The sequence below is a fragment of the Tachyglossus aculeatus genome, chromosome 13 (genome assembly GCF_015852505.1).
Source record: "Tachyglossus aculeatus isolate mTacAcu1 chromosome 13, mTacAcu1.pri, whole genome shotgun sequence".
Lineage (NCBI taxonomy): Eukaryota > Metazoa > Chordata > Mammalia > Monotremata > Tachyglossidae > Tachyglossus > Tachyglossus aculeatus.
This window is the reverse complement of record NC_052078.1, coordinates 5,321,374-5,340,720: the sequence shown is the minus strand read 5'-3', so window position 1 is coordinate 5,340,720 and position 19,347 is coordinate 5,321,374. Positions and strand designations below refer to the sequence as shown.

At 40.3% G+C, this 19,347-nt stretch overlaps 1 protein-coding gene across 1 annotated transcript in view; it reads left to right on the top strand.

Annotated features, from left to right (window-relative positions):
• KMT2C (lysine methyltransferase 2C) overlaps positions 1 to 19,347 on the top strand; it is a 229,695-nt gene that overhangs the window by 117,807 nt on the left and 92,541 nt on the right. Inside the window, exons 9-14 of the mRNA XM_038755544.1 lie at positions 1,982 to 2,096; positions 4,098 to 4,270; positions 5,391 to 5,545; positions 8,584 to 8,691; positions 11,384 to 11,473; positions 16,619 to 17,352. Of these exons, the coding sequence (XP_038611472.1) occupies positions 1,982 to 2,096; positions 4,098 to 4,270; positions 5,391 to 5,545; positions 8,584 to 8,691; positions 11,384 to 11,473; positions 16,619 to 17,352 (1,375 nt within the window). The remainder of the gene's footprint in view (positions 1 to 1,981; positions 2,097 to 4,097; positions 4,271 to 5,390; positions 5,546 to 8,583; positions 8,692 to 11,383; positions 11,474 to 16,618; positions 17,353 to 19,347) is intronic.

The following is a 19,347-nucleotide window of genomic DNA, read 5'->3' as shown; positions in this document are numbered from 1 at the left end:
AGATTTAAGGAGTTTACTGTCTGGAGGAATGGCGAGTGCTTTCGTGCCATAGGCCTCTTAGGTGAGAGGGAAAGGGTTCAAATTGTAACTTTTCCTGCAGGTTCTATTTTGAAATATGATTCCAATGTTATAATGTGATTTTAATGCAGCACAACAAATCGGGCTGTCCATCTTGGCTCCCTGAAAGTTAACTTAAATTAGGCATAAGTTTCAAGAGGAGTGAAGAGTGAAAGAAGGCCCAACCTCTTTTATTCATGGTAAATCGAATAAATTGATGACAATACCCTGTTTGTGGAGGTGGCTGGGAAGTTGATGGGCAAAGAACAAAGCCATGAAGATCAGTTATAAAAGTTGTGAGGAGCAGTTGCTATCACCTTCATGAAATGGAAAAATAATACGTTTGCATCCTTTAAGTGCCTACTAAAAAGGAAGCGTGCCATTTAATAAGACAAAGCCACTGGGAGACGCAGTGGGCTGAGATTCCAGAGACCTGAGATGTGGTTGTTTCAGCTCTGCCACTGACCTACTGTGTGACCTCGAACTAGGCGTTTGACTTTTCAGCCCCTCAACCCGCTCATCAGAGAATTAGGGTAATAAGACAGTGAAGGGATGTTTTGAGGACAAAGTGAGATTATTGATTGGAAAGGGCTTTGGAGATTAAAGAAGTTGTACCTCACTAGCTGGAAACCACTAGGAATTCACCCAGAAGTGCCTCCTTTTTAAACTGCCATTTACACCCCTGTTGGTTGGGTTTTTTCTTAACTTTATAGCCCCCCCCCCCCCCCCCCCCCCCCCCAATCCTGTTTTAGCCATCCCACTTGGCTCTTTTGGCTGCTCTAGCTTCTTCTCCCCTTCTACCAGAGGGTCGCTTCCCTGAAACGTGGCTTGAGTTGGCTTTCTTCTCCCTCTTGTTTCTATATTCTTAACCCTCACCTTCTCATGGCCAATTGTTGATATCAGTGCTCCCAAAAGGAGAAATAGAGATTGTTTCATCTATAAATCAGGTGACACCCAAAAAAGTGAGTATCAAAGAGCCTCTTTTAAAGATTGCCTCTTGTGATTTGCCCAGATTTGAAGTTACCTGCCCTTTAAGACAGGAGAACTGAGCATTTTTCAATCAGTCAGTCAGTACCTAGTACACTGTACAATAGAACAGAATTAGCAGACACTTTGGACCTATCTGCTACGGTAGAGAGTTGAGTCACAAGATCTATGAATAGGTCCTCCTCCCAAGTGATCTATGAAATATGTAGTAAAATAACCAGAGGTTTTTTTCTTTAATACATGGGTGATCTCTGTGACCATTGTGTCTCTTTTTCCTAATCTCTATTGCCTGCCCTTAGCACTTCTCCATAGGTGCATTCAGGGAGAAGGGGAGGTGGGAAACCTGTAAGATAATTTGGCTGATCATTAACAGTTTTTTGAAGAATAGATTAAAGAGCAGGATTTAACAATTCAGGCCTGGGTGATTTGGTTTAAACATCTTGCAGCCCACAAAAATCCAGTTCACAACAAATGCTGCTTTTTCAGCATCTAAGTATTACATAATCTACTTAATAACAGTGCGTATCAGAAATCTGAAAAAGTGCAGTCCATAATATGTCTTTTATTTTCAATTTTTATGCAAGTCACCTGCTAGCACACTTTCGTTAGGGCCTTCTATTACTATTTAAGACTTTGATTTGTCTGTGATTTAGACAGTCTTCGCCCTTTCCCTCATTTGGTCTCTGGCAGCAATAATCAGAATTTGTCCAGTGTTTGGATACAAAATAATGTTGTTTTTTCTGATGGGATTCGAGTGTCAAATACCTTAATTTGAGGTATCTCTCTCTTTCCTTCAGTATGATAGTATGGAGGTACTAAAGTAGAATGTATAGTTTTAACCCGGTCCTATTCCTCCTCTTACAATATTGACTTTCAAATTAACGTATTAAAACTTATCAGGGATCAGGTTATATCTTCAATGCTAACTCTGTTACAGGCACTCTGGAGAAGATAACAAGATGCTCGTATGTGATACGTGCGACAAGGGATATCATACTTTTTGTCTTCAACCAGTTATAGATTCTGTACCAACAAATGGCTGGAAATGCAAAGTAGGTGTAATGGACTCTGAACATTTGGAAATAACAGAGTAACATACAGTTTATTCTCAGGATAACAGTGCCAGACAGACTGGCATATGAAAAAGAGGTGGGAGGAAAGGTAGAATCCCTGGCTACTGAAATGTTTTTAATGCCTTAAGCGCTTAATACAGTGCTCTGCACACAGTAAGTGCTCAATAAATATGATTGAATGAATGCCAATAAAAATAACAAGGGAAATGGAAGGACTGGATTTTGGACTGTGATAATCATGTAATTGGAAAAACTGGGAGAGTTCAAGGGGAAGCATGTATGACTGAAGGGTTCAAGAATACAGCCATTTCTGCTATAGCATGTCTTCTGAACATAATTTGGGTAGAATACAATAGAAGACTAGAGGAACATAGTTACCATAACATATCTTGGAATATCATTTCAGGCAGATGCACGATCATCTGGAAAGCTTATTATCTTGACTGCTAATAAGTAAATCAGTCAGTGGTATTCCTTGAGTAGTCACGGTGTGCAGAGCACTGTATTAAGCAAAGAGAACCAATTGCAATTGCAGTTTTTGTGCAACTCAAGAATTGTGTCCCTGGAGAATTTACATTACAGAAAGTTCGTATTTCCTGACTGATGTTGCTCATATATGCAAAACAGTTTCTTGTGTTGTGTTTTATCCAGACAGATATGCACTGTAAAAAGAACATTCCCTAATTTGGCAATAGCGTTTTTTCTTAAATGCAGAATCAAAGTATGCATTGTGGCAGATGTGACCGTTTAAAATTCATTATTTATTAGAAACTGGTGTTCAGCAATGCTCACTGGTTCCTGTGGGGTGCATTGACTGTTGATATTTGTGAGAGTAATAACTGAAGTGAAATAGTTCACTTTGCAAATGTTAGCCTTTCACAACCTTTTTGAGTTTTACCCATTGGGTTGAAACCATGTTTCCCCTTAATTCCTTGTTTCCCTTTGAAAGAGTTGTTAATGTAATGCAATTTTTGGATAGCAGACCGGTTTTGCAGGAACTCAGTTACAGCGTCCAAGGAAAAATGCCTATATCCTTTTTTTATGGAAAGATAGGCATGAGAAGAAGGGAGGTAATAATAATTATGATATTAATTGGTAGTATTGCTTTGTTCGTTAAAGATAGTCATAAGTAACCATTGGCCATGGAAACCAGGGAAGTTTTTAACTAGAGAGTGACTGGGTTAAGGTGAAAGGGGAGCTTATTTCAAAGCACGAGGAAAAGGTGTCTGAGAACTCTTTAACTCATTTCACCAGAAAGGCATGCTGTCAATATCTCCAAGTGCCTGCAGACTTGAACTTTCCAATTATCTGCTGGAAAAGCGACTGACTGTGTGGATTATACTGGGGAGAAATTTGTATCGCAGAGAGTAGAGGAATCAACTAGGGAGGATATTCTTGATTTGATCCTTACAAGGAAAAGCTAGATAAAAATTGAATGGTTGAAGAACACCTTGGAGGGGGCAGTTCTGAAATTATATTCAAGATCCTGAAGGAAGGAAGAAAGAAGACAGCAGGAAAAGAAACAACTTGAAGGATACAGATATTAACAGCCTTATTAGGGTACAGCTGGAGGGAATAACAGGAACCAGGAGGGACAACAGATGGATCTCATACCTAGTTTATTGATCCTCCTGCAGCATAAAAAATAAATCCACGTAGTAAGTTGTCTGAAAATACGCTGGGCACATCCAGTGATAAAACTTTTTGGTCCCCGTTAGACGTAGTTTGCACACGATAGAACTGAATCCTAAATTTTAGAAGGGATAAACGAAAACATTTGATAAAATATTTCTTGAGCGGTACAGTGCAAACTTTCATTGAGTTCATTTTCTGACTTTAAAATCTTATAGTTACTTTCTGTGAAGGTGGTATACATAGGCAATGTCAAATATAGAGTTAGTAAGTCAGTATCATAGCTCTTATAGGAAAGTATTCTCTGTGTTTTCGATGAAGAATTCCATCTTTTTTTCCCGTCTTTAGAACTGCAGGGTGTGTGCAGAGTGTGGTACTCGAACTAGCGCTCAATGGCACCACAATTGTCTAGTGTGTGACAGTTGTTATCAACAGCAAGAGAGCTTATCTTGTCCTTTCTGTGGAAAGTACTATCATCCAGACTTCCAGAAAGACATGCTGCATTGTCACATGTGCAAAAGGTAAGGAGACCGTCGCAGTTGGGTCTCTAATAATAATAATACTGGTGGTGGTGGTATTTAAGTGCTTACTCTGTACCAAAAACTGTACTAAATGCCGGGGCAGATAGAAGGTAATTCATTCAGTCGTATTTATTGAGCGCTTACTGTATGCAGAGCACGCTTGGAAAGTACAATTCGGCAACAGATACAGTCCTTACCCAACAACGGGCTCACAGTCTAGAATGAGGTCAGATACAGGTATCTGCCTTCAAGTCCAAAATATGTCCTCATCCCTGTTTCATTGTGCCCTGTTAAACCCCAGGCTATTCCAATCCCTTGTGATGAAAACCACTAGAATAACTAGGGCATGGCAGTAGGCCAACATTTCTAGTAATGGCTCAAGACCCCTGGGGAGTTGTGAGAAACTTCCAAGGGAGTCACCATGGCTGACGCTCTGGGCCCTGAGCAGCTGTGCACCTGTGGGTTGGTTAAACCAAACTTAGCTCCTCAGCGGTCCTTTTTTCTTTCCCCTTGTCCCCTGCCCAACTCTCTGGCATGCCTACAATTAGTATGTCATATTTCCTAGCACCCATCCATCGCATATCACATCCTACTCCTTTTGGTCTTGGGCACAGTAGAGGAAACGTGCTCCTGAAGCCTCTCTCGGTTTTCCAGCCACTTTGACGTCCTTCCCTGTTCCTTGTGTCGTTGAAGTTTGGAACATTTGGAAATAACAGAGTAACATACAGTTTATTCTCAGGATAACAATGCCAGACAGACTGGCATATGAAAAAGAGGTGGGAGGAAAGGTAGAATCCCTGGCTACTGAAATGTTTTTATGCCTTAAGCGCCTAGTACAGTGCTCTGCACACAGTAAGCGCTCAATAAATATGATTGAATGAATGAATGAAGTAGTGCATGTAGGAGGTATGGTTGCATGCATCCCAAGGGGGAAAACCAGAGTCCAAAATTGTAGAGAAACACGGAGGTGCAGCTTGCTCCAGGTTACCCCACAACCCGTGCCACTACCGTGTTCCTTTTCACCCGAGTTTCTGTATCTCCCCAAGTGCCGTTTGGATTTTAATTGCTTTGCTCTCTGATTATTTTGTTTTTCACGCACATGCACTCTCAATCACTTCAGGTGGATTCACATAGAATGTGACAAGCCAACAGACACGGAATTAGAATCCCAGTTAAGAGAAGAATATATCTGCATGTTTTGTAAGCAGTTAGGTGATGGAGAGCCAGCATGTGAACAAATGGAAACATCAGAACTTGTTCCCCACACTGCTGCAGGTAAAATTCAATACATTGGTATCTGAAAAAAATTACAATAAAGGACAAGGGTGTCAAGCATGAAACTGGATATGACCATTTTCTGGGCAGGGCAGGACAGGAAGGGGAGAAAAAAGAGAATTTGTAACATGGAAAAATAGTAATTATGGCATTTCTTAAAAACTTGCCATGGCAACAACCACAACAGAATTTATGAAAATGTCTTTCTATTCTATTACTTCCTCTATCTCTAATTTATTTCAATGATTGTCTCCTCTGCTAATTAGTAAGTGCCTTCTACTATATTCTCCCAAGTGCTTCTTTGTACAGTGTTCTGCACAGGGTAAAAAAAGTGTTCTCAGTGGAGGTCAAGGCATGTGTGCTTTTTTCTTTATTTTTTTAACGGTATTTAAGTGCTTACTGTGTGCCAGGTACTGTAGTAAGTGCTAGGGTAGGTATAAACTAATAATCCATGCCCTACATGGGGCTCACAGCCTTAAGCCCCATTTTGCAGATGTGGTAATTGAGGCATAGGGAAGTGAAATAACTTGCTCAAGGAAATACAGCAGATTCATGGTAAAGCTGGGATTAGATTGTTTAGGGTTGTTTGAGAATCCTTATTTTGAGGAGAGATCCTAAATCATTTGAGGCTGTTTTTCATACACACATGATTTGTGGAGGAATAAATAATACCTGTTCCAATAAAGTGTATACAGTTTTTGGGCTTTATGGTGGTAGCTGTACTGTAAGCAGAGATGATAAAGTCAATCTTGGTAGAGAACACAAATTCAGCCCTTGGCTAAAAATTTACTGTTGAATATTTTAAAGCAGAATGAATGCTAAAAATTCAGGGACAAAAGAGAACAAAATAAAACATTCGGATTCCTGAGAAAGCAAAGTAACTTTCCTATTTGCAAGTTAAACCATAAATTGTGTTGTCTTAGTGACTGTATCCTAGATCATTGGCTTTTGTTAGCTACCAAGGAATTCACGAAAAATAGAGACTGAACAGAGGGTTTTAAAAACTGATAAGTACAAACCGATTAGGTAATTGAAACTGTCGTCAAACCTGTTAGAATGATTATGAAAATTTTCTTGAATGATGAGTTTGATCCATTCCTGTGAGAAACTCTTGACTGAACAAGTCATTTATAGTTGACTAAGAGCAAATGTTTTTGTTAGCTGATCCATAGAGCCTTCTCATTTTTAATAAAAATGAATGTTGGATTCACAGCATCTATTACTTGAACAATTAAAAGCAGAAAAAGTTTCTCTTAAAACAAAGCGAAGCAGAAACTTTTAAGGAATGTATTCCTCCTGGAGTCTTCCCCATTTTTAATGAAAATGAGTACTGATTTTCTGGCAGCAATTTTTCTTTTTTTGAACTATGAAAAGCAAAAAAAAAAAAGAACTTTGTTTTGGTATTTGGCAAGAAGAAACTTTGAGAAATTTATTCTTCTCTCTAAGGAAGAGCCAAGCTGTCATCTCATTCACTAAGAGTGGTAATTTTAAACTGTTAAAGGAGTGTAGTCATAGAGCTTCTTAAACCCAAGAGATCACTTTTGTACACTGAGCTCAGATAAGGAACCAATCTAAATTATTATTTTGTAGAATTGAAGATAAAAATCTCACTTAAATGAAGGCAGAATCTCTTAAGAGAAACTAAAAGTAGTAACCCCTAAATAATTTTCTGGGTTTTAAAAATAATTTTAAAAGGCTTTCCTGAAAGAAAATAAGTGGTGTTTTCTTAGCTTTTTTAAGTGTTAGTGCCCTGTGAGGATCAGCTCTTTAGGGCCCTGGAATATAGTCAACACTTTTCTTGCTGAGTGTTTCATTGACCTTTATTAAATGTAAAGCTTTCAAAAAGTTTACCTTTTTGGTTACTTTAGGACCATGATTATACTCTCAAACTAACGGATTACTCTTAATTGGATAACCAGAGCCTTGTGTAGTTCCCCTTAACTAGAATTAAAACTGGGTGAATAGCAGTAATAGTCATCAAATGGAAGATCTATATCTTCACCTAGATCTACAGACTGTATTGCAGTGTATTCTCCCAAGCTCTGCACCCAGTAAGTAGTGCTCAATACCATTGACTGATGTAGTATAATATTTCAATGTAGGCATTGTAGTGCAGTTATAATTATTTTAGGAAATCATCACTTATCTCTCCACATTCTGTCTTCCAACTGTCTTTGGTTATTTTCACCCACCAACCGCGGTCCTTTCTGTAAATACTCTCGGCATTTTTGTCTCTCATTTTGATTTGCTCTTCATCGTTTTTCTCACATTCATTAGGGTGCCTATCTGTCCGTGTCCAGGTTGTCCCCCCTATTTTCCTCCTTCATTTTCCCAAGTTATTCCCCAGCCCTTTTGACCCTCACCAGAGAAGGGTAGGTCAGTGGTCCAATGTGAAATCAAAGAGAATAACTTACTTTTGAGATGGTGGCCTTGTGAATGTGTTAAAAAAAATATGCAGTGGTAGATATCTAGATATGTATTATTTTAATTTGGATTTTCACTTGTTTTTGCTGTTATTCTGCTATAGATGAATTCCTTCCTTTATATCTCCCAACATACCCTATTTTTAAATAATTTGTATTTGTCCCCATTATTTTGAGGGTTCCTTGAAGCCAGAAGACGTTTGTCTGATATCTGTTGTACTCTCCCATGCATGTAACACAGTGCTTCATACTCAGGCAGTCAGTAAACACCAGTGATGGATGGATTGGAATATTATTGTTAGCCTAGGTCTGCTTCAAGAGGAATTTTCCAGGTTTTTAGGAGAGGGGCAGCCATCTATCCAACCAGAACACTTTGCATAGTGGACATTGTATATGAATCATAATTCTCCCAAAGCCATGCAGTATAGATAAATTGCTTTTCTATTAATGGTATCCGGAAGGTTAATGAAAACCATGTCCAGTAGTTAGCTATTGTTTTCCTTCTCTGAGTTGAATTTATAAATAATAGCTTCTTATGCCAATGGGGATTTTAAAATAAATCTTCTAAAATTCCTCTTAATCCCAGGACTAATCCAATTTTGGCTTTTTCTAAAGATTGTACTAATGAAATGGAAGTTGATGGATCTTCAGAGGAAATCACATTTCTGGAACCTGCAGTTAATGATGTCAATCAAGAAACAGATGCTGGAATTGTTCCAGATGGTAAGCGTAGTTGCATTAGAACTTTCGCACTCATACTGTGTGTATACGCGTTGGACTTGGTCATAAAAATGTTATTTTATCTACTAAAACCCATGAAAGAAAGGTCATCTAGTTGATGAAAAAGGCCTTTTTTAGCTCTAAAGACAATATATTTTTGTTTGTTGAAGAAGACGAGTAGAAGTACAGGTGCTTAGTACAGTGCTCTGCACACAGTAAGTGCTCAATAAATACAATTGAATGAATGAACGAAAGTATTTCTATTTACATATATTCATCAATCAATCAGTAGTATTTATTGAGAGTTCACTGTGTGCAGAACAGTGTTCTAAGCACTTGGGAAAGTAAAGTACAACAGAGTTGGCAGACACATTCCCTGCCCACAAAAAGCTTACAGTCTAGCGGGGGAGACAGACCTAAATATAAATAAATTATTGATGCGTACATAAGTGTTATGGGGCTGGGGTGTGTATGGGGGTGAACACTTAAGTGCCAGGAGGGTACAGAATCCAAGGGCAAAGATGGTGCAGAAGGGTGAGGGAGTTGGGGAATGAGGGCATAATTGGGGAAGGCCTCTTTGTATTATCCTAATGTCTTATATTTGTGCATGTACTCATTTTCTCTTTCAAATTGAATCTAAATGAAGATGCAGAAAATCTTGTTTATTGAATGTAGTTCCAGCACAATCAGTTAGGGCCATTGGTGCCAAAAGTTATTTGCTCACTCTAGATTTTCCTTTTTCTAATTTATGTAATTTCATTCAATATTCATTTTAAGCTACTGTACAATATTTTATAGGTCAAAATTTGGGGGGTTTTTCACTTTTTATTTTTTTGTTTTTCTTGGAACATTCTGCTTGGGATGAAAATTTCCAAAGAAATTAAATAGTAGTTGCTACTACAGTTGGTCAGAATTACTCTTTAATCGAGCAGAGTGATTGCTTTTGCTGCTGAATGACATTAGGGCTTCTTCTCCTAAAGATAAATGTGTAACATCTGCATTTCACTCCCAAGGACTAGAAAGGTTTAAATGTTTCATGGGGAGGAAAGTAGAACTCTGAAAGAGACAGGCAATCAGCTTGACAGGGATAACTGAGATGACTTCTGCACAGATTACCAAGCAAGCAAAAGATACAGGATGTAACCAAGGGGACTTTGTGAAGAGCGAAACTTTCCAGAGTTTTTTCATTTCCTTCTACAGTGGAGTCACGTCATTTAGGCTCGAAGGCAGCGATAGCTGCAGCTTAGCCCGTCTTCAGTATTTCAGTTAGCTTTTGTTTCACCAGCAGGACATATTCCTTAACAAATTAGGTAAATATGGTCTGTTGTTCAAGCTACATAAAGTTGGCTTGAGTGTTGCCCAGCAAGGAGAGTTTTCAAAATTTCAGTATCCACCTGGAGATCTAGAGAGGTGATTTCCAAGAATCTGTCCTGTCTATTACCCCTGTGATTCTAAGCTCCTTTTGGGCAGGGAACGGGCCTACCAACTCTGTCTAATTGTTCTCTCCAACAGCTTGTACAGTGTTATGCATACAGTAAGTGCTCCATAGATACCATTGCATGATTCTGTTTGATATGTTTATCGATGACCCGGTTGAAGAAATTGGGGGCAGGCTCCTCCAATTATCAGAAGATATGAAATTATGTGGGCTGACTAGTTCTTTGGAAACAGGAGTCAAATTTCAAGTAACTTACACAAATCAAGAGAATGGTGCAACAAAGACCATATGAAATTCAGTAGGGAGAAAATATTTCATTTATGGACAAAAAAAAAAGAGATTAAAACAACACAAATCCAGGATGTAGAAAGACTGGTTAGGCACAGCTGTACTTGAGTCATCAGTGTATTGCCATCATTTACAAAGCAAGCTTAGTCCTGGGATTTTTGAAATCAAGATTTGCAAAGTCATCCTTGTAGGAGTCTCTGATGCGTTAGAAATTTATTAGAATATACTGTATCCTGTTTTGGTTAGTTTAGTTTGCGAAATTGTAAGAACAGGGGTTTGTATAATTTACAATGTCAGGAAATAAGCCTTGTTTTGAATAAAATGATCAGCTTTTGGTTTAAAGCAAATGTAATCAGAGTATTTCTGGATGGAATAAAAACCTTTATGCCCCTCATCTCAGAACTCCAATTATTTCATCAAGTGCACCCTGGTTATTTGGCTGCACAGTGAGCCAAAAATGGAAGTAGTAGAAATGATACATGATTAAACCGGAGCTAAGGTCACAAGATTTTATGAATGGGACTCCTTGGAGCCAGTAGTATTTTAATGTGTTCAAAAAATAGCATGGAGAAGAAGTAATAGCAAAGTAATTAGATTTTCTAGCAATTCTAACTTGCCAGATAATGAAAATACAAAAGAAGCTACAGGATGTATAAATTTATCAAATTCCAGCATAATGACATTTGGTATAGGTGTATTGAAGTACCTTGAATGTAGACAGATAGAGAACCTGATAGCAAACAGAAATGGGAGAAATTTAACAATGGTAAACAACACAGTTCATAATTGATGGAAGCAATTGGGGAGCAAGAAATCAAGAGTAATAATGGTAAAAATAAACAGCGCACTCTTTGCTCATGTTTGTAATTAGTAGGCAGGGGAGAGGTGGGCAATCAAATTGCCTTCAACAGGAGAGAACTGTTGTTGTTATTTATATTGTCGAGTTTTCACAGAATTAACTGTTTTCAGCAGCTCTTCAAGTTTGCGCTTCAGATCAGGCTGACATCAAGAGTGTTAATCCACCAAAGGGATTCATTTCAAGCGGGTCTCAAATTTCTGGTAAGTAATACGATCACATAAAGTGTATGTTGAATGTCCCATTCTGCTGCCATACTGGACTTCTGTAGTGGATATTTGCATGCAGCTCATTTTCCGCTTCACAATTTTCAAAATGTATGTGCAGCATAGCCTCAAAGATCCAATGTTCAATAATTCAGCCAGTTTTATTGTACCCTATGTATAATGTCATTTGATCCATCCCTGGAATAAATATCTCTTATAACGTCAAATGAATCTAGCATTGATACAAGTGTATGTAGTCCAAAGTTTAAAGTATGTATAAGATGTTAAAGGTAAGTAGGTCATGCATTTATATTTAAAAAAAAAATCACCTTGGAATTTTTTGATAGGCAGCAGTTGCTGGCTCCGAAAGATGCCAGATTTGGGAAGCTATTCTTGTTGTGCCATTTGTATGTTATTTAGAATGGTGTTTATGAATTTAAGGTGATGCTTGAATATCTTAAATCCATGCTTGTCAAGTTGCCCATAGCTTTAAAAGAGCTAGAGCATCAGTAATGAAGCAAATTAAGTTTTGAAAAGATGTTTAGATGCCATGCTTGGCTAATTATTCTAGATCATTACATGTTGATGTAATATTTTAATGCAATTGCAGAGTCTGGGTATTGTGCCATCAATATGTATTAGCCCTCTACAATTCCAATTGCTCTTTGCCCCCTCACTTCTCCATGATGATGAAATTGAGTATTGTACTTTTTCTTCCCTCTGCTCACTTAGAGAAATTAGGACAAAAAAGTCTTCATAGCATGGAGTGCCTGTTCTGTGGGTCGCCTATGTCTCGAGCAAGCTGTAGATCCTTTCTGGTATTTGTCCGCATTGGGTCAGGATCTGTAAAGTGAATGTGATATGCGATCCCCATTTTCGGAGTGAAAGGGATTTTAGGACTTGGAGCAGAATTATTCAGATTGCAAAAGCAGAAAAAAACGGATTTTAAGAGGAACGCCCACTTAGGCTTTGGGCTCTTGTGCATTTCCTCTTCTCTTTTTTCCAGAGAGTACTGTGAGGACAGTGTTTACCTAGCCCTTTTGAACCCCTGGATCAAAAGTTAGCTGCCCCACTCTTTTCATGGAGATGAGATCCGAGAAGTGGCAGAATCTAGGTAAAGACAGCACATGGGGCCATAGTAAGGTCCGTTACGCTCTAGGCACACCAAAGCTTACATGGGTGCTATATTGTAAAAACCAGTGTTAACCCGGAAGCTTCCTAAAATTAGCACTTTATGTGAATAAATGATGAAAGACAAGGAGCACCTGAGAGCCGTGTATGATTGGCGCAATTTGCCAGCTTGGGTTTTTGAGTTAAATGATACACAACGAAAAATAACTGCATGCACTCTTAATTGCGTATTTTGCAAAATGTTCTCATTTTTCTCATTCCTAGTTATTGCCTCAGGATTCTCAAATGATAGGTTCTTAAAATTGCTAGTTATTATTTGAGTTCTTGTATTTAATTTCCTGCTAATTATGGCTACTGGTTTTTTCCCCCATATAGAGGTTAAATTACGTAACATTAAGTTATGGTTATTTCAGAGTGTGTTCAAAATCATTTAGCTTGGTTGGAATTTGATACCAGTTTTCTCAACCCTAAGATCAGTTTAATGCACTAAACATCACTGTGATGATGGGATGGATCATCCAAGAAAAAGACATTGGATTACAAAAAAAGCTTTTATTTGTTAGACTGATTAAACTAACTGCTGATTAATGGTTTAGAAACATCCCTGTAGTTTATAAATTAGTGAGCTTTTACAAATGATGGAAAAGTTCAGTGCTCACAAATACTGTGTTTCTGAGTTTTAGATTTTGATCTGAATGGATGGGGTTGCTTTATAGCTGCGTCATTAATCTGTCTTGAAGGTTAATAACAATAATAATTATAATAATTGTGGTGTTTAAGCACTTACTGAGTGCCAGGCACCCTTCTAAGCCCTGGGGTGAAAACAAGCACATCAGATTGGACATGGTCCCAGTCCTACATGGGGCTCACGGTCTTAATCCCCATTTTACAGAGGAGGTAACTGAGGTTCAGAGAAGTTAAGTGGCTTTCCTGAAGTCACAAGGCAGACAAGGCAAAGTCTGTATCAAAATCCTGGACCTGCTGATTCACAGTCCCGCGCTCCATCCCCTAGGCCACAGTCTTGCTCACCTTGAGGGTAATGTGGGTATCATTGCTCTTCCACCCACTGGACACTCCCTACTTCCCCCCTTTCACAAAAGTCCAAGTTTTAGTTCTTTCATCCCTCCTATTCAACATATAGATGAGGAATTTTTATGAAATAATGGGCCAGTCATTATCATCATCATCAATATTATTTGAGTGCTTACTGTGTGCAGAGCACTCTACTAAGCACTTGGGAGAGTACAGTATACCAAAGTTGATGGACATGTTCCCTGCCCACAGTGAATTTGCAGTCTAGAGGGGGAGATAGGCATTAATATAAATAGCTAGCAGCATTATTAAGCAAATTCTGGCAGTGACGTGAAATATACTTTATGATGCCTGTAGAGGAATGCATAAAATTATCGAATTATCAAATTTAGGTAAGGTGGAGGTACTGCTTTTTAGGAAGACAAATTATAAAGGCTCTCACATATCATAATTAATAGAATAAAATAGCCCACTTCAATGGTTCTGTGATCTGTGAATTCATGGATGTGTTCCCATTACTGGATTTCCAGTTCAAAGATTCTTCAGCCCCATCAGCTAAGAGCCCATAATGATCCCCCCACAGTTTAATTTGGTATAATAGTTATGTCCTTTCTTCTGTTACACTGACTTCAGTTGGCCAGTCTACATTATTCCAATAGAATATGAAAGTTTAAGATAAATTGCCCAAGCTGAGGTACCTCGATAAATCATATATTTTCAAGTGGCAGGTTTCTGGTTTGTTTGTGGAGATTGATTTTTAACATGTAAATCCTTGCATTGTTTCACCCCAAACTAACTACCTTAGCAATTTCCCTTCTGCTTCCTTCTCTGCTCTCACAGCAGTTATCGTCAATGGAAACTCCCCTGCTAATGAGTCCAAGAATTAATTTTCAGGGGATTAGTGGGATCAGAGGCTCAGACCTTCCCGTGGAAGGCACAGGTCTTTGGAATTCCCTCCCCCCACCTCCTTGCCCCCCAAAGCTCTATTTTGTGAATTCCAGAGTTATGTTTTAAAAGTTGGTTTGTTCAAGATGATTCTTATGTTCAATTAATTGAACCGTTTGGGAGTTTCATGAAATATTCATTCATTCAATCGTATTTATTGAGCACTTACTGTGTGCAGAGCACTGTGCTAAACTCTTGGGAAGTCCAAGTTGGCAACATATAGAGACGGTCCCTACCCAACAGCGGGCTCACAGTCTAGAAGGGGGAGACAGACAACAAAACAAAACATACTAACAAAATAAAATAAATGGAATAGTAAATATGTACAAGTAAAATAGAGTAATAAATCTGTACAAACATATATACAGGTGCTGTGGGGAGGGGAAGGAGGTAGGGTGGGGGGATGGGGAGAGGAAGGAGGGGGCTCAGTTTGGGAAGGCCTCCCGGAGGAGGCGAGCTCTCGGTAGGGCTTTGAAGGGAGGAAGAGAGGTAGCTTGGCGGATGTGCAGAGGGAGGGCATTCCAGGCCAGGGGGAGGAGGTGGGACAGGTGAGAACGAGGCCCAGTGAGGAGGTTAGCGGCAGAGGAGTGGAGGGTGTGGGCTGGGCTGTAGAAGAAAAGAAGGGAGGTGAGGTAGGAGGGGGCGAGGTGATGGACAGTCTTGAAGCCGAGAGTGAGAGTTTTTGCCTGATGCGTAGATTGATTGGAAGCCACTGGAGATTTTTGAGGAGGGGTGTACCATGCCCAGAGCATTTCTGCACAAAGATGGTCCGGGCAGCAGCGTGAAGTATAGATTGAAGTGGGGAGAGACAGGAGGATGGGAGATCAGAGAGGAGGCTGATGCAGTCATCCATTCGGGATAGGATGAGAGCTGGAACGAGCAGGGTAGCGGTTTGGATGGAGAGGAAAGGGCAGATCTTGGCGATGTTGCGGAGGTGAGAGCGGCAGTTTTTGGTGACAGGTAGGATGTGAGGGGTGAACAAGAGTGCAGAGTCGAGGATGATGCCAGGGTTGCAGGCTTGTGAGACGGGAAGGATGGTACTGCCATCAACAGTGATGGGAAAGTCAGGGAGAGGGCAGGGTTTGGGAGGGAAGATAAGGAGTTCAGTCTTGGACATGGGGTCAAAATCGTTAAAGAAGTTGGCAGTGGGGCCCGGGGCGGGGGCGGTAGGTGATGGCTACAAGAATCTGGAGGGGGTGGTAGAGGCGAATAATGTGGGCTTCAAAGGAAGGGAAGGAAAGTGAAGGGGGAGGAGGGATAGTATGAAATCGACATTGGGGGACGAGAAGGAAACCGACACCCCCTCCTTTTCCGGTGAGTCTGGGGGAGTGGGAGAAGAAGAGGCCTCCACTGGAGAGAGCAGCGGAAGAGACTGTGTCATCCGGAGACAGCTATGTTTCAGTTAGGGTGAGGAGGAGTAGAGAGCTGGAAAGGAGTAGGTCCAGGATGAAAGGGAGCCTACCTATAATGGAGCGGGGGTTCCAGAGGCCACACTTGGCAGCAGCTGTGGAGGGAGGGGAGGGTTTGGATTGGGAAGAGTTGGCGGGGGCCTGGGCAGGGAGAGTGGGAAGAGGGGTGGCCATGAGAAAGGAGGATGGGGTGGGGTGGGGAGGAGGGGAGGGAGGGGGCTGGGAGGGAGGAGTTGATGGTCGGCGCTGGTACAGAGGGATCCTGGGTAGGGGAAAGGGAGGGAAAAAGCTGGGTGGGAGAGGGGAAGGGGAAGGTGAGGAATGGGAATGGCAGTTGGGAGCAGGGGAATTGATAGTTCATGGTGAGGTCAGCAAGGTAAATGACAGCACAGCAGGAAGTTAACAATTGAAATGCAGAAGCAATAACACTAGCAATGATCTAAGGTGATGGCATCACAGAGGGTAATTAACAGTTAACATGCTATGGCAATAATAAAATAGGCAGATGATGATATCACCTGAATCTCCTTAAACACTCCTATAATTTCTTTATTTTAAGAGGAATGTGTCTGTACTGGCAGTTAAGTGTCTATTTTATTCATTATTCTGGTGTCGTCATTTACAGAATCCTCCCAGGAAATCAAGAATTCTGCACCGGAAACTGAGATAGCTCACCAAGATGATACTGGTGACATGGAAATGTCTCCCAAAGTGACCCAAGTATCTGATAGCTGTCCAACGGGGAACATGGAAACGACAGAAAGCACGGACGCTACGGTACTGGAGAAAAGCACCCTGCAAGGAGAGGAATCGCAGCTGTTGCAGCCTGGTCCTAGGGCAGGACTCCCCACAGAGGAATTGTTGCCTCCACAATTGACACCTGAGACCACCATTGCAGCGTCAGATGTCTCAGAGTCCTTGTGTGACGAGCCCTCTCTTCCCAAAAAGGAACCGTCGGAGAGAGAGAAAGGGCAAGAAGAAACAGAAAGGGCTGAAAACCGTGCAAACTCTGAAGCATCAGCTGCTTTAGTGGAAACTGAAACCCTCCTTGCCGGCGATACAAGTTGTGCAAAAGTTTGTTCTCCCACGGGAGCCAAACCCACAAAATCACCATCCGAGACAGATTCATCATTTTCCTCAGCAGGAGATCGAAGCAAGACAAGCGTTTCTTCCTCTCCAGCGGTTTCTCTAGATTTGCATTCTGCACATGAAGTGCCACCCAGTCAGCCTCCAAAACTGAAGTCTCCTGCTGGAATTGTCCTGCCAACAACGTATATCTCCGTCACTCCAAAAATTGGCATGGGTAAACCGGCTATTACCAAAAGGAAATTTTCTCCAGGTCGTCCTAGGTCGAAACAGGTAGGCGTGTTTTGTTGAAGTTAGTAAAGAAACAGCTGCTCCCTTTGCATGGTACTAAAATTGGTCAAGCTTTCATTTGGAAGTCAGTTTTGGCAAATGTATGAAAAGCTAATATATTGGGATGACCAAATATGTCAGATACCTATGGCTTCATTGCAGTAATATTTTTTTCAATGTGCTTTGCAAAGCAGTGATATTCACGGATTGGAATTTAAGTAAGGTGATAAAGTGTCAAACCCTGATTCATCTGAAATATAATTGAGTGTCTAAAAGGAAGTTATCTTTTAAGATTCTCTCAGACTGCGATTTTTAGTAAACTCCAATGAATAAGATTTGTAGTACATCCGTCATAATTCATTGTCATATTTATTGAGCGCTTACGGTGTGCAAAAGCACTGTACTAAGCACTAATCTATATTGTATAGCAACTTTTCCGTCAAATATAATTGTGTATATGAATCTGTACAGTCATTTGCAATAATTTCTAGTGTAGGCACGAAGGATTCCTTCCTTATGTGGCCTTTACTTACAAACACTTCTGCCAACGCACTACTGTTCCTGTAAATGCAACCTTATTAATTTGGACCGCAGTCGGGGAAATCAGTCTAAATTACTACAGTACTGTGGACCTGTGGGTGTCCCTCTGCATATGCTAAATTTAGGCTTAATTTCCTGGGGTCTCTATTGGTCTGCTTTATATTAATTTTCTTTCTAAATCTGCCGGCAAGTCAAGTGACCTTCCCCCCCCATCTTTTTTCCCCCTTTCCCCTCCCTGCCTCCCAGTGACTGTTGCGACGTGTCTTCTGCCACTTGTAGGATGTCTGGAGCCTGTTAATTGTTGGATAGAGTAAGAGTTCTATAACTAGATCAAAGCGTGGCTACCAGGGAATAGAACTGTTCCAAAGTATTGTGAATTCTGGATTAAAGAAGTGGGAATTACAGATATTACTCTATTGAAGAATGAGGCATTTTCTAGCCCAATTGATAGGAATTTTGTTATGAATTTGGTGGGATTTCACAGGAATGCCGAACTTGGTTATTTTGGTGAGGTTTCATCAGATCTCAAAGATTCAACCATCAGATTGATCTAATTCTCTAGACCGAAAGCAACTAGTTCTTAGAAAATTTTCCACACGTATAAATTACATTGAAACAAGCTGAAAATAAGACAGATTCCAAAGTTACACTGATTTCTCTTTCCAGTATCCTGACAACGGAGTGGTTGTCCTTAATTTTAATTTCTTTTTTTCTCTTTGACTAGTGTAGGTGTTTTTGTGTTGGTGAAAATTTTAGCCAGTTTGGAAGGAATTTTACTTAGCTTTTCTTGTTTGATCCCCAAAAAGGGGAAAAAGGGTGACAAGGGATGATTTTTCTTCTTGTTATAAAGGCCACTTTCTCTACAGAGATGAGGAAATTGATTCGTGGACTGGCAAGCTCGTTGCGGTCAGAGAATGTATCTGCCAACTGTTTTGGATTGTACTCTCCCAAGAGCTTAGTACAGTGCTCGGCACACAGGAGATGCCCAGAAATGCCAGTGATGATGACTGATGATGGTAAATTAATCTTGCAGAGAAGTACTGATCTTCAGTTACAGCATGAGTACTTGTTTGCCAGACACTTCTTCCCCCTAGATATAATCTCAGCCCCTCCAGCCGTTGCTAGATAGGTGCTTTATATAGATTGGTGTGTGGTATTTTAGATGAGCTGCAAGTTTGCATTACATTTCTTTCTGTATGCAGCAGGTAGAAGTCAGAGTCCAAATCCTCGGCCAGTTTGAGATAAAGGATAGTACAGAATTTATTCCAAAAGTGAATTAATGCTGAAATCCACCAGAGTTAAATCAAGCACCAACTGCACCATACTGCAGGTGCCCAGCCTAACCATAACTGAAGTATGTCAGATGAGAAATAATCCAGTAATGCTGAGGAATTAGATAAGCAGTGCGGTCTAGTGGATAGAGCATGGGCTTGGAAGTCAGAGGGACCTGGGTTCGAA